We start from the raw sequence: 16232 nt of genomic DNA on the forward strand, positions 1-16232 counted from the left end.
CCAAACATTGTGTCTTTGTTCTGTTGTCATGTTGTCAATATATAATTAATAAAGTCACTTTTTGTTTTTGACGAAAACTTGTGTCTTTATTTTCTAAATAATCAGATTCTGGAAAGTTGTGGTTCATTGTTCTTCTGCTTTGGTGTCAGTGGTGTGTGTGTCTGTCAGTGTGTGTGAGTGTGTCGTCATGAGGATGGTCACCATGTGATCAGCTGATTGTCTCAGTCAGAAGTTTCATCATTCAGCAGCCTGAACACACAGAAACAGGGTGAGTGGATCTTCTCTTTAATCACATTCATTACATCACTTTAAACTTTAATCTCATTCGTCTGATTTAATTCAGTCTGAGGGAGCGAAGCCGCTGTACGAGTTTGTATAACTGAGAAACACCAAGACATTTGTTGGTGTTGAATTATTGAACAAAGCTGCCTTTAAGTCTCATTTTTATACTTGGTTTTAGTCGTATGATCTCTAAACTGGAGTCAAAAAGTCAATAACTAATCAATAAATCAAAGTCTGAACCGAACAGTAAATATCTGTTGTTCAAATTAAAGACTGAATCTGAAGAGTCGACAGAAGGAAACTTGTTTGAAACGTCTTCATCTTGTTTTTATTTATTTGAAAGGTTTGAATCAAAAATGGATTTTATAGTTAAAGTTTAATGTAAAAAATATCTGAGAGCTTCAGTGTTTCTTTGATTTCACGATGAAATCATCAGTGGTATAACGTGTTTCTGGGTGTGGTGACAAACTGCAAACTTCTCAACCAAGAAGAGCAACGAGTCACACTGTTTTATTTTAAACGTTAATCAACTGAAATCACTTCAGCTTCTGGAAATTATCAGCAGGTTTTCATGATTTAAACTGATTTTAAGTCTGAATTTAGTTTTTTGTCATTAAAATTCAGTTTAAATAACGTTTCTGAGACTTTTAACTGACTGAAGCTTCTTAAATCTTTAGTTCTTTGAACTAAAGATTTAACAAAGTTTAACAACATTAATCCTTAAAGAGGTGTTGAAGTGAACCAGAGGTGACGTCATACATGACATCACCTCAGACCACCTGGTGCAGGTCGACCTGCAGACTTTTGGACAAACATTCACATTATTGATTTGATTTGACTTCAGGAGCTTGAAGATGTTTCACAGCTCTCTGTGTTCAGAGGAATATGTGGTCAGAGATTAAATCTGTGGAGCTTTTTTAGATTTTTAACTCAAAGTTTTAGTCAAACTAACCATGAGAACTAAAACCTATGAAGCTGTTCTGTGGTGTCTGTAGAAGAGAGGTCTCTGACAGTGTGTGGACAAATTACTTAGTATGTTTCAAGTCAAAGAGTCGACTGTAAAATATTAAGGACCAAGAATTGAACCCTGAGGAGCTCCACATGTGATTATTAACACTCAGACTGAGTTTCATCTTGCTTCATGTTTAAACTGTCACTTGTTTGAGTGACACAAACTCATTTTGAAAGAAATGTGTCAGATGTTGTGTTGTCAGTCTGCTCTGCTGGACAGACAATCCCAACATTTATGTTTTAAATCATAAAGGAGGAAAACAACAATTAATTACAGAGACTTTAACTGGCTGATCGTGTTGTTGTGTGTCTGCTGCTGCATCATAGCTTTATTATCAGGAACACTGACTGAGATTTTCAGAATAAAAGTACAAACTATTCTTCAGAAGAATGTTGTCACACCCCCAGACTTTTTATCACATTTTATTGACTTTCTTTTGTTTGATATTAGAATATAACAAACTTTTACACCAAAACATTAAACGATTTTTTCTCCAGAAAGAATCAAAAATAAGTTTCAATCTTTTTTCTCCAAATATTTAATTATTTTTCGTTCAACTTTTCTACAAACAACCAAAGTATTGGTATGTAAATTTAAAATATAAAGTACCAACAGCGTCGCCCTGAGCAGGAGTTTATGAACTCTGTCGATGTGACCAAAGAAAACAATAAAAGCAGTTTGACTTGAACATTTTGGATTTGTTCTGTCATTTCAGCGCCATGGAGCGTAAACTGGATTTGTCTCGTCTGACGGACGAAGAGGCCAAACACGTCTGGGAGGTGATTCAACGAGACTTCAACCTCCGAAAGACAGAAGAGGAGAGACTCGGGTTGGTACTGAACATCCAGAACTAACCCACTGTTGTTTATGTTGTTTACTTTACACCCATAAAGAGATTCATTCAGCCTGAGTTCACACGTGTTTGGATATTATATGATGAGAGAAACAATGAGGAGTCAAACTACAGAAAGAGTTTTTGTTGGAGTCGACTCGATGGTGTTAGATTTAGATTTCTGTGGTTGTTATTTAACGGAGCTGTGGATCTTCCTCAGCTCACCTGTGCAGGTGTCCCTCCTCGTCTGTTCTGTGTGAGACTAAACTGAGTCTCCTCATTTCTTCATCAGCAGTTTGTTTCTTTGGCCGTTCATGTGAGTTTTACAGGAATGTGATTGTGAAAGACGTCGTTGTTGTTTCAGTCGATCACGACTCGGTCACACGGACGAGTGTCTGCAGGAGAAAACAGGAAGCTAACAAAGTCGCTCTGTGTTCCCCACAAAAGACTGCGACTCCCATCAGCCCCGGGGGCAGACACACTCAGACAGGAAACAGGCTTCTCTGAATTTATTTTATTGACTTTCTCTTTCCCTCGTACAGACTTCTTCAAGTCCATCTGGACGAGTTTTCCTGTGAGAGAAGTCAGAATCAGTAATCAGTAATAACTGATAATCAATAACGTCATGATTCAGGAACAAAGAAGCTTCTGTCTTCAGTCAGAGTGGAAGAATAAATCCTGTGTGACGGCTGCACGCTGCCGATAATCTGATTAAAACTGTGACAATCACATTCAGACTTTTTAATGTCGTTCACAGTGAAGTCACACAGAGCGAGACGTCCACAGTGCTTTACTGGGAGAGAGGTCAAAGGTCACTGAACCTGGAAATAAACACCTCGTATATGTTTTAATAAGAATCACTGATGTGATCAGAACAGGGTAAGATTCTGATTACTGCACATTAAAAAAGAGGGTTCAGATTGACCCAGTTTGGGTCCATGGAGCTCCAACACAACAAAACCCTCTGGTACGAGTCAGCCCCGGTCTCTGCTGTGTTATTGAAGATTGTTTTTTAATTGTTCCTAAAGTTTGTGATCTGTGAATCACAGATCTACTGATACAAGAGGCCAGTTTGATTAATCCATCAGTCAACCTGTATTTATACCGGAGACATCGATCAGGGTCGAACACGACAAAGAGTCAATAATGAGGATAAACTACTGACAAAGTACAATCAGTCCTACGACGTGCTTCATAAATATCATCATTATTATTATCACTGACGTGTTTCCACCCAAACTACCAAGTGTGACTCATCATTCTGATTGTTAACTTTATTGATTATTTAGAATTGCCAGGATCTAAATGTCTTTAATGTTCTGTGTTCTTCACACACACAGTTCTGGTTCTTACAGTTTGGACTAAAGCAGCTGTCCTGATGAATCCTGAGCTCCATCAGAGCTGTCTGAAAATATTAACTTCAGAACAACTCTGGAGAGTTTCTGTCCTGTCCAGTTTATAACTACAGCCTTTAGTTTCACTGACTAAACGCGTCACGTTATGTGTTACAGTAACATTACTGCTGAGAGCTGCGTCTGCTCGTTACAGCTCGTCTGAACCTACATATCTGTAATTTATTGTCTGAACTTGCAGCGTCACAAGTGGACAGAAGTGAATTCACTGAGTTTGAAGGTTAATCTGGAAGAAACTTCAGAGACGTTTTTAATGACATTTTGAGGAATCTGATTCGCTCTCCCGGGGTGTGATGATGTAATCGTGGTGTGGATGTATGTGACAGTAAATAACAACAGATCCAGTGTGGTTGGATGAGGTCACTGCTCCCTCGAGGTGGACCTTTAGGTTGAATGATTCGATCACATGAGAGTCTGAGAACAAACTGTTCTTTCACAAGATGTTCAGCTGCTTCACCGTCTGTTCGCTGACACACTGTTCACTGTTAATCAGAGTCTGGATGAAAATACATTATTATGCTGGTCAGAATTGTTTCAACTGAATCGGACATTCAAAGCTGTCAGCAGCTCCTGTCGGCACTGTAAACATGGATGTACAGACGTCTCCATTACTTTGATATGGAAGGAAACTTAGAGACATGAAGATCCTCCTGCAGGCAGAAGAGAGACTGATCTCAGTGTTTTTCACTCTGAGGAGAGTTTTGACCTCAGTTATCACATTTTATTAACACCAGAGATTCAGAAAACTGCAGCTCTTCTTCGTGGTAACATCCCCTCTTTCTCTCCGCCCTCTCTTGTTCGTGCAGTGAGTTGAAGACTAAAATCGAGAAGGAGGGTTCGAAGCGAGAGCTGCTGGGTTCTCAGAGTCAGCTGTCTGACTCGCTCTGCATCTGCTGCCTGCAGCCCTTCAAGTTCCTGGTCAACAGTAAGCGTCAGTGTCTGGACTGCCACATGTACACCTGCAAGTCCTGCAGCCGCTACAACAAGAAGGAGCACGGCTGGGTGTGTGACAACTGCCGCATGACCAGGTGAGACACCTACAGGTGGGCGTGGCCTCTGACGGGCAGGTAAGGAACACCGTGGTGAGTAACTGATAATATGTTACGATGCAGCGTCGTCATCTGGTGTAAAATCTACACAACAAGGAGCCTGTAATCACTTTTTATCAGAGGAGTCAACAGTCACACAGTCTGTCCTCCAGGAGAAGTTCACATACTAGAGAAGTAGAAGTACTGATTCTTTACTGCAGTAAAAGTAATCGAGTACAGGCTCTGACATGTGCTCAGAGTATCACAGTCTCCCTCTGAAGGACATTTGTGGTCAAAGCTGACTGAAGCTCACGTCATATTAATATAATTCAAAGACTATTAAAGTTAAAGGTAGAGTCAGTAGGATTTGTCCCAGCTGTTCCTGAACGCACCACAAAGATAGTTGATAGTTGAGTCTCATTCCCAGGACGTCAAACAGCCACATGTTGGGTTGGTAAAGCGTCCGAGCAGCAACAAAGAGAGAAAATAAGAAAATCTCTGCAGATACGAGACACTAACACGCCTTTTCTCCCCATTCAGCCTCCCTCTCTGTCTGTTCACGTCTTTTACGTCTTTGTTTCGTCTCGCTGCGTCTGCCGTGCGTGATGTGCTCTGATAGGTTCAGATATTAGCACAGAACCTACTGTCATGTTTCCTTTGTGCTACATGTTAGCTTCAGTTAACTTAGTGTTGGCTAACATGTTAGCATGGACTCAAATATAAACACCTTTAATGTTAGTGCAGGCCTTCGTAAACACATTTCTGTCGTCTGATGTGATGCAGTTTATGCTTAAGTATTAGCTTTGAGCTAACTGTGTTTTAGCTGTAACAGCTATAGCTTTAGCTTTGACAATTGTAACATTGTCTAACGTGTTAGCTCACAGCCTGCTATGACTTGGCTCTAGTGCTCCACCTGTTCAGGTGAGCAGTCCAGTAAAAGTATTTGTTGGTTGTACATCTGCAGGGTGGTGAAGATCGGTACTGCAGGCTGGTACCACGACAACGTCCGAAACCGCTTCAAACGCTTCGGCAGCGCCAAGGTGATGAGGTCACTGTACAAGAGACTGAACGGAGACGGTGAGTCCGCTCTGACATCACTGTTACCTGTGGGCGGGTCCTGACGGGGGGCAACACCCATTCCGACGGTCCGCCATTCCGACTGGGCTACGGTTAAGGTTAGGGTTTCAGGTTCGGAATGGCGACCTTTTTTCAAAAATAATTAAGGGCCTTCATTCCGAAACATGAAAGTGAACGTTCGGAACGGCGGCCCTTCAGAATGCCGCCCTGGACCCGGTGCTGACCTCAGCTCTGACATCACTGTTACCTGTGGGCGGGTCCTGACCTCAGCTCTGACATCACTGTTACCTGTGGGCGGGTCCTGACCTCAGCTCTGACATCACTGTTACCTGTGGGCGGGTCCTGACCTCAGCTCTGACATCACTGTTACCTGTGGGCGGGTCCTGGCCTCAGCTCTGACATCACTGTTACCTGTGTCATGATATTCTTCAACATAACAACTTAAATAAAGTTTTTTCTCAGATGCTAAATGCTACATGCTAACGAGACTTCCTGTGTTTCCTCCTCAGGTGGGCGTGATGACGACACTCAGAGTATGCCGGACGTCCACAGCCGTGAGTCACAAACATTTACATCCAGAGATTTAACATGTGAAATGAACAATAAACTGGATTAAAGATACAATCAGAAATGTAGTTTAGACTTGAAACTTTTATCTTTATATCTTTAGACCAAATAAATGAGCGTCAACGTGTTTTAATCCCGTCTGCTTTTCTTTGTCCCTGCAGACGTGTTTAACGGCGGAGAGGACGACTACGGCGAGGGCGACGCTCAGCGCTACAAAACAGTGACGTGAAACTAAAACATGTTCTGACTGTGACTCAGACGAGAAGCTTCAGCTTTAAAACTCTTTCATTCTTCTTTTCCTTCAGATGAGAAAGAGCAAACGTCTGCTGTCAGTTCATCCAATGGACTTTGACCCCGAGGAATATTTCCCTCATTCAAGACGTCAGTCTGTACAGGTGAGACCACACCTGAGGTCCGGACGAACACAGCGTACACAGACTGAAAGTGATTAATACAGTAACCTCAGTCATCTCCTCCTGATGATATAAAGTCAGGCTCAGCCATCATCTCCTCCTGATGATATAAAGTCAGGCTCAGTCATCATCTCCTCCTGATGATATAAAGTCAGGCTCAGCCATCATCTCCTCCTGATGATATAAAGTCAGGCTCAGCCATCATCTCCTCCTGATGATATAAAGTCAGGCTCAGTCATCATCTCCTCCTGATGATATAAAGTCAGGCTCAGCCATCATCTCCTCCTGATGATATAAAGTCAGGCTCAGTCATCATCTCCTCCTGATGATATAAAGTCAGGCTCAGCCATCATCTCCTCCTGATGATATAAAGTCAGGCTCAGTCATCATCTCCTCCTGATGATATAAAGTCAGGCTCAGCCATCATCTCCTCCTGATGATATAAAGTCAGGCTCAGCCATCATCTCCTCCTGATGATATAAAGTCAGGCTCAGTCATCATCTCCTCCTGATGATATAAAGTCAGGCTCAGTCATCATCTCCTCCTGATGATATAAAGTCAGGCTCAGTCATCATCTCCTCCTGATGATATAAAGTCAGGCTCAGCCATCATCTCCTCCTGATGATATAAAGTCAGGTGAAGTCTCGTAGTCCACAGGACATTTCTGGAGCTTCACAGTAAAACAGAGTTGCAGCGTTCTGCTGAACAGCTGAAGCAGCTGGAGATGATTTAAACATCAGATGTCTCCATGCAGCTCGTCTGCTGTGATCACAGAGATCAACCTGATCTGAGGAGACCAGATTTAACCCTCGACGTGAGGTCAAGCTCGCTAACACTGTTAGCTCGAGCTCGCTAACACTGTTAGCTCAGCAGCTACAGTGAAGAGTTCAGATTAAATAACAGAGAATGATTGAAGCATTAATAATGTATTCATCTGAACGATCATGTCAACATGTGTGTGTGTCTTTGTGTGTGTGTGTGTGTGTGTGTGGTGTGTGTGTGTGTGTGTCTTTGTGTGTGTGTGTGTGGTGCAGCAGCAGATGCAGGAGGATCGAGGCTACAGGAACGATGTGGACTATGACATGTACAACCACCGAGTGAACCGCAGGAAGAGTCTGGACCGATACGCCATGAGACCTGGTACATACACACAGTACACACAGTACATCTACAGTACACACAGTACATCTACGGTACACACATACAGTACACACCTGTATGTTCACCTGTACTGACTCACCTGTGTGTTGTCAGATGACTATGGAGAGAGCCGGATGGTTCGGACCCGCTCTCTGTCTAAGATCAGCTCCTCGGTGGCCCGTCAGCAGTACGTCGACACCTCCGACGAGGACGACTGCCCCAGATACCCCCCCGTGTACCAGCAGCCCCCCCACCGCCGCCGCAACAGCAGGGCGTCCTCCCAGGAGAACCTGGGACAAGCCCCGCCCGTGAGACCACACAGCCAATCACAGAGCGCCTTTGTGCTCGCATACTAGTTGAACCACATTGATCATGTTCTGATCACACACATTGATCATGTTCTGATCATACACATTGATCATGTTCTGATCACACATATTGATCATGTTCTGATCACACATGTTGATTATCCTCTGATCACACATATTGATCATGTTCTGATCACACACATTGATCATCCTCTGATCACACACATTGATCATGTTCTGATCACACACATTGATCATCCTCTGATCACACATATTGATCATGTTCTGATCACACACATTGATCATCCTCTGATCACACATATTGATCATGTTCTCCTGATGTCTCCTCTGTAGATGAACGAGCTAAACAAACGGATGTTTGCCATCGAGAGTCTTCTGAGCCGCCTGGAGGAGAAGATGACGCCTGCTGACGAGGTGAGATGAGACGAGACGACCGGCTTCAAAATAATTTGATCTTTTCTTCTTTTAAACCAAGTTAGAAGTTTGTATTTCCTGCAGCTGACTTGGTTTTTGGTGTCAAAGTGGTGAAAACCCGTCTTGACCTTCATCCATCAATATATTTTCTGTCTTCCTGCAGACGTCGACTCCGTCGGGTCAGAACGAGGAGGAGAAGCTGAGGAGGAAGCTGAGTGAGCTGGCGGGGAACCTGAGTGATAAGGGCCTGTCGTCAGACGATGAAGCCGGGAAGAAGTTCTCTGTGGGTAAAGGTCCGGCCGGCATCAGGGGAGGCCCGGCCCTCAATCTGGACTCTCTGAAGGACAAAGAACTGAGCTCATCCAGCGATGAGATGCCCACCGAGGCTCAGAAGGTAGGACGGAGGTCCGGATGGTAATCTGACCCGACTCATTCTTGGGTTTAAATTCAGAGTGGAGTCACTGCACATGGAAACCTGGAGGTTTCTGAAACACCTTCAGTGTTTCTCACCTCAGATATTTACCTCAGAGATACAAGATGGACCAACATCAGGTTCACATGACATCATCTCGTTCAGACATATTGGACTTTAATATTTCTTTGGTACCATATCAATCTCATATATTAACATCTCATGTAGGATGTTTTTTAAATGTCCAGGATCCCGTTTGTGATGAAAGTGTTAGAGATGATGTTCCCACAGCTCGGCTCAGCTCATCCCCCAACATCAGATCCTCATCTGTCACACAATGAAAACTATTATTAAACATTTATTACATTTTATATTTCACATTTTCTCTTCAGGTTTCTGTCTTTATGATCAGTTCCACTCCAGATACGGATTCAGCAACACTAGATAATAACAATCACTAATATTAAATGGTACATTCATAGTAAACAAACAGTGAAAAGTTTTACCGTAAACATCAGCTTCGTGGAGGCCGGAGACGGATGATCACGTCCTGGTGACGATGCAGCCACGGCTACGAGATCAACACAACGCCTCCGTTTAAATGTGGATGCAAAACATTTATCGACAGACGGTTGAGATTCTCCTGATTCTGATCATGTAAACAAACAAACAAACAAACAAACAAACAAACCAGTGTCTACAAACTTTCACCAGCTCACATATAAAGTGTCTGTGAGTTTCAGTAGAGCATCAAACTCCAACAAAAACTGTCTCCTCTTGTTCACAAATGTCCTCTGGATCCATTTCAGTCTCACATTTAGTCTAAAACACAGTTTTCATCTTTAAATGGAGACAAACAAACGATGTTTCATTCTTTTATCTGGAGAAATGATTCTATGCCCGCCCTAGAGCCTACAACAGCCAATGAGTGATGGTGTAGACCAGTGAGCCACTCTCTCTTCTTCCTCCTCTCTCCTGAGCCAATCACACACCAGCCCCCAGGTGATTGATGCATCATGTAGCCAATGAGAGTTCAGATCCAGTAATATATAGTTTATATCAAGTTTTAAAGCCCTAAACTTGATGTAGTTTTCTGTGTTTTGCTCTTTGAATAGTCTGTTTTTCCAGCTCAGCTCTTGTTTCTGACTTTTATCTGCACAAAGTGAGTGTGAATAAGGAAATAAAGAGCTATAATGAGTTTAATGCTGCTGTTACTCTCAGGCAGGCGACTGAGCTCAGAACATCACATTGTTTCTAACCCTTGGACCATGTCTACATGATGTGGACCCTTTTGTGTTTTCCAGCTAACAGGCACAGTTACAGCTCGTCTGCAGGATTATTTTTACATTAAAACATTCAGTTTATATCCTTTCAGAAGAGCCCAAAACCTTTAGTCTGTACTGACCTGGTTCAACAACAGCTTTGACTGAACTGAGAGACGTTTAGGATCATTGACAGCTATTTCTCAGGAGTGGTGAGGAGTTTTAGAAACATCAGTTTTAACTTTACAAGAAACAACGTTTCATTGTTTGTTAACAGTCAAATAATGTATCATTTAATAATAAAAACTGTCACCAAGAATATCCAATAAAAATAAGTGACGCCTTCATTGTGACTTCTTATCTCTGAACATCTTTAAAACACGATGTCATCAGTTTAATGAACATCTGAAGTGTAAACTGAAGGTTGAAGATGTTCTGAAGGTGTTCTGAAGATGTTCTGAAGGTGTTCTGAAGATGAACTTGTCTGGAGTGTTTCTGGTGTAAAGACAGCGACTGCATGACGTCCTGCTCACTAACAGACCGACCAGCTGCCTCCTGCCTCAGTTAACAACCTTCACAGGTGTTCGCTGCTCGTACAGCCGGTTGTGTAAATGTGACGTCAGCAGCGACCTGCCTGGATCCAGATCAGGCCACAAGTCTTCATTTAACATAGATTCATCCACACAACATCACATTCTAACAACAGAAACACTCAACACACTCTAAGTCCTGTTCATTAATTACTTTTATTGGATCTCTGTCTGGGATCTAATATTTGTAACTTGTGGGAACAAGATGGATCTGAACTCTTCATCCAGCTCAAACTAAAGGAAGTAACGTAAATATTGTCTCTGTACATTTCTGCAAACCACAGACATGTTTCATCTTGTCTTCAGTTTCATGTCGTCACATCTCTGAGTTCAGTTTCACATCGGGGTCAGTTAGTGTGAAAACATCTGGTTCTGTCTCAACAACAGCTGGAAAATGTCCCGACATCTCGTTACAAACATCCAGTGGTTTCACTCAGACAGATGTTGAGACACAGACGTGAACAGTGGTCTCTGGCTTGACGTCCTTCACCTCGTCAGCTCGTATACAATCTGAACATCAGGCCTGTTTCTTGGTGCATCGGCCCCTGAAGCCACCAGGGGGCCCCAAACAACTTCTTGTATTTACTGCTTCAGGGGAAGGAATCTGTTTATTATTGTGCTCCTAATATTAAAAACAAACATTTTAAAGTTATAATCCAGATCGTTTGAGTCCTCTCAGGAGTTTCTTGATGTAATGGAGCCTCAACGTTTCCAATTTTATCATTTTCTGTAGATTCAAACTTGAGATGTTGGACAAGAAGTTGAGATTAAAAACAGATGTAAACGTTAAAGTTAATGTTAAAGTGCCCAGACTGATGCATTTACATATTAAATGTATGTTTTAGAGCAGGGAAGCACAAACGTTCATGCTGGAAGGACAAAACTGGAGCTGAATCGTCGACCGTCCACCAAAAGCTGCTGATACGAGGATTAAGTTCCTTTAATTGGCTGACGACTGCTGAGTGTTTCTTTACGTCACAAAAAAATAAAACAGTAAAGAAAATTAAAGTGTTGTGTTGAACCTCAGAGCTTCAGTCCGCCTGCTTCCTCCTCCTCCACAGCTTCATTACACTGAACAACATCCCTGCTGACGGTGACGTGTGGTAGACAGGATGTGACCAGATGTGACCAGATGTGAACAGATGTGAACTGTGGTTTGCAGAAACGTTAACGTGCTGACACTGAGCTGGATGTTTGAAGAAGACGATACCAACTTTATGATCTTGTTCTTGTTAAATCATCTTGTTAGCACGGATCTATTCATAGATTTGTAGACTGACGCGTCATTCTTCATCATTATTTACAGATTTACATTTGTGACTCACATTAACACTCATGTAGTCAGTTCCTCTCATCACTGACACCAGTGAACAAAGTTTAAATCCTTGAACAAACATGTCAGACTGACGTACATTCGGCCTCACACAGATAAACAGGTTCAGGTGAACTGAACTGGATGTAGTAAGACGCCGACCTGCAGAACGGGTGGTGTTTCTGAGTCCAGGCCGGTGGCTGCTGCACCATCAGATGTTGTTTTCCAGCTGCTAACATCTGTCCCTCTACATGGCTTTCAGAGATCAACCGCCGCCGCCCTCTGTGACCTCACCACTGAGGTCCTGAGAACCATTAATGCCACAGAAAACGCAATGGTCGAGTACGGCCTCTGTGAGCCGGTCGACAGATCCCACTTAGTAGGGACTGACGTTAAGCAAGCAGATGATGCTTTCAGGGAACTTGAGGAAAATGTAAGCTTCAAACATGAACTGCACGCCTCATTTCCCCCTAACCTCCCTTTGTCTGAAGGTCCAACTAATCTGAACCCTCCCGCCTCGTCTGAAGCATGACACCAGTGTCTGGACCGGCTGCTGCCTCCAACAGGGCTGAGTATCAGGACAACAAACTGGTCAGTGCGGCTCCAGTCGGGTCCAGCAGGACCAGACAGCAAGGTTAAAAGGTTCAGATGTTCAGACCCAGTTTAATGTCCGAGCTCATTAATACGACAGAACAGCTCATGATTACAGAAACAGCTGAGAGAACCGAGATGTTCTTCTCTGAACTGTGAGAAACTTTAATGATGAGAAACGATCTGATGACTGATTATTGATTATGAGCTGCACCTCGTTACTAAAAACAGATGTGATGATGATGAGACCTGATGTCTCAGGACAACAACACTTCCTTCTTTAACATGTTCACACAGTTTTAATATAAGATGACGTCATATATGAGATAATTATGAGTTTATTATATCCAGATAAACAAACAACAGTTTTCTGTGTGATCAGCTGATGGTTGAACCAGTTTGTGTTTGGTACGCAGCCCTGTTCTTCATACTGACTCAGCGGCGTGTCGGCGCCCCCTCAGGTCACTCAGGTGTGTTTGTCCTGTCACCTGTCCAGGTGTACATCGCTGCCGGGCAGTCGTACGAGCTAGAGTCGAAGCTGCGACGCCTCGAGCAGAGCGCCAAGAATCGTTTCGGAGGGACGACGGACTCGGAGCTGTCGGAGCTGGAGGACGTGGTGGCGCTGACCGCCGCCAGAGTCCAGAGCGCCGAGAGCGAGGTGGGTCTTGATACACCTGTACAACCTGATGGTACAAGCTGAGTGATGATTGGTTCTTCAGTGATGACACAAGCTGAGTGATGATAACTGTTTTATCATCATGAGGAGACAACGAGGACACTTTCTGTTGGACTGGAAGAGTAGAAACGTCTCTCGATCGTCTTGTAGCAGTCCAATTGTTTGACTTGCTATTTTACTTTGTTCGGGCTGATTTCCCTCATGACTGATCACAGGGGATTCAGAGCACCTGTGCACAGGTGGGGAGACTGACTCCTGATTTTAGGAGTGGAAGCAGCTTGGGGCATTTCCCTCCCAGCCAATCAGGGTGTGATGACACCCTGTTTGTTTGAAAGGCTTAAGAGAGGTGGGAAGTGGCACACCGGTGGCTCTCACCCTCACACTGAATCTGCCCCTGACCCGTTCTGAATCTGCCCCTGACCCGTTCTGAATCCCTCCCTGAATTACAGAGAACCTCATCCCCCCTTAGATTGTCAGCCAGAAACTCTGTTCTGTTTAGGCCCTCTTTGTTTTCTCGGCTGCCCACATCTTTTTTGAGGGAACCTTGTTTATTTGGGGAACCCCTTGAAACCCAAGCCCCTTTACACCTTCAGTTTACCATTTTATTTCCCTGGGGCTGGTAGGAGCACATTTGTTTATTATACCCAAAAGAGGCGTTTGTTTATTGTTTATTGTTTATTGTTTATTGTAGTGGACATTGGGCATTCCCCTAGTTTTGCATGTTTTCTGTTGATATTTTTCTGTAGGTTGGGCCGGCCTGTAAGGAATGTACAGCCAGTACCGCCACAGTCTCATGACTAAAGACAAAACAATGAAATCTGCATGATGAAATGATTATAACTCATATAATCGTATTATTATGATTTGTTAGAGAAAAGACTTGACCTGTTTTGTCTCTGCAGGTTTCTGATATTGAGAGTAAGATCGCTGCTCTGAACGCTGTCGGGTCGAAGAAGAAGGTCAGTCAGTTCTTGATGTTCAGGTCCAAACATAATGAAGAATCACAAAATGAGCAACTATGATTAAAACCTTTTGTCATAATATTTTAACGATAGAATCGTGTCACACGACTCGGTGTCATATTCATTTATTAAAAGATCAGGTCGCTCTTCATTCTACAGGTCAGCAGGTGGTAACACATTTTACATTTATTTTAAATTACCTCAAAACTTACTGTTAGACATGGATCAATAACATTCTGCTATTATCTCATAAATATCTATAATTCTTTGATATGTTTCAGGAAACTTTACTGACAGAAACCACGAGGAAGTTTCCTAAACTGAATCAGAGAACTGATCAGAACATTATTATTAAATCTCATTGAGGTTATTAAACTGGTGTCACTGTAAACCTTTAAATGAAGAATCACAGTTTTCTCAGAATGAAACGATGATCGTATCGATGTTAATAAGACTATGAATCATTTCATGAAGACGTGTTTGTCTCATCAGTATCTGATCATTTCACTTCCTGCGGTTCTGTTTGAATGAAAACAGGTTTCTGGATCTCATCAGAGGAAAAAACCAACACAAGACTTCTCCAGTAAGAAACCCTTTAATGTCCTCTACGACACACACACATTACACATATATATGATGAATGTTTACACATTTATTCTCTCTCATGATACAAAGTGTAAAGTTTTTCATTTCCTCTTCCTGTGTGACGACCGAGGTTTGTTTTCATCCTTCGATGTTGAGCTGGAAAACATATTTATATATATATATATATATATATATATATATATATATATATATATATATATATATGTATATATATATATATATATATATATGTATATATATATATATATATATATATATATATATATATATATATATATATACAGACGTATATATAAATCTATATAGAGATGTATACGTGTGTCTGTCCCTGGTTTAAAGTCTGAATGACAGTAAAGTGACATAATTTTCTAATCTTACAGTTGGACTTGTTTTAAGACTGAGTCATGAATTGATGATTATTGATTATAAATGTAATTGTGTTTATATTTATTTATATATAGCCTCAAAATATTGTGATATTATTTTCAGGCCTTACGGCCCGGCCCGACTTCTTCAGATGGTTGGATGAACGCAAACATGTTTTCAGACGTTGAGCAGTAATAAAGAGGATTTCATGTCCCGCTGACACAACGTGTTGTTGTCGTTGTTTTGTTGTCGTTGTTGTTGTTGTTGTTATTGTTTTTGGTGTTGTTGATGATGTTGTCGTTGTTGTTGTTGATGTCGTTGGTGTCATTGTTGTTGTTTTGTTGTCACTGTTGTTTTTGGTGTTGTCGTTGTTGTTGATGTTGTTGTCATTGTTGTTGGTGTCATTGTCATTTTGGTTGTTTGTGTCGACAGGAAACACCAACGGAGCTCAGTGGAAGTCAAACAACATGTAGCTGAGGTCCAACAGACGTGACGTCGTCTTCTTTCTTCTCTTCCTGTTTCAATCTTCACATTCAACTAAACTCTGCTGTTCACGAGTCAAACGGAGAAACGTGTTCGAGCGTCGTGAAAGAAAATCACTGTTAAAGTCACAAAGTGGGACCACAGCAGCAAACTGTAAAACATATGAGGAACCACAGCAGCACACTGTAAAACATATGAGGAACCACAGCAGCACACTGTAAAACATATGAGGAACCACAGCAGCACACTGTAAAACATATGAGGAACCACAGCAGCACACTGTAAAACATATGAGGAACCACAGCAGCACACTGTAAAACATATGAGGAACCACAGCAGCACACTGTAAAACATATGAGGAACCACAGCAGCACACTGTAAAACATATGAGGAACCACAGCAGCACACTGTAAAACATATGAGGAACCACAGCAGCACACTGTAAAACATATGAGGAACCACAGCA

General features: G+C 42.3%; 1 protein-coding gene across 1 annotated transcript; it reads left to right on the forward strand.

Annotated features, from left to right (window-relative positions):
- Positions 1–2013: 2013 nt before the first annotated feature.
- mlpha (melanophilin a) lies at positions 2014–15756 on the forward strand. Its single transcript, XM_073462754.1, has 15 exons — positions 2014–2123; positions 4345–4566; positions 5531–5643; positions 6153–6197; positions 6372–6430; positions 6516–6605; positions 7661–7763; positions 7878–8071; positions 8426–8506; positions 8670–8900; positions 12345–12515; positions 13170–13331; positions 14252–14308; positions 14849–14894; positions 15716–15756. The coding sequence occupies exons 1-15, from the start codon at positions 2014–2016 to the stop codon at positions 15754–15756; spliced, it is 1725 nt and encodes a 574-aa protein (XP_073318855.1).
- The last annotated feature ends 476 nt before the right edge of the window (positions 15757–16232 follow it).

This window comes from Pagrus major, chromosome 24 (genome assembly GCF_040436345.1).
Source record: "Pagrus major chromosome 24, Pma_NU_1.0".
Lineage (NCBI taxonomy): Eukaryota > Metazoa > Chordata > Actinopteri > Spariformes > Sparidae > Pagrus > Pagrus major.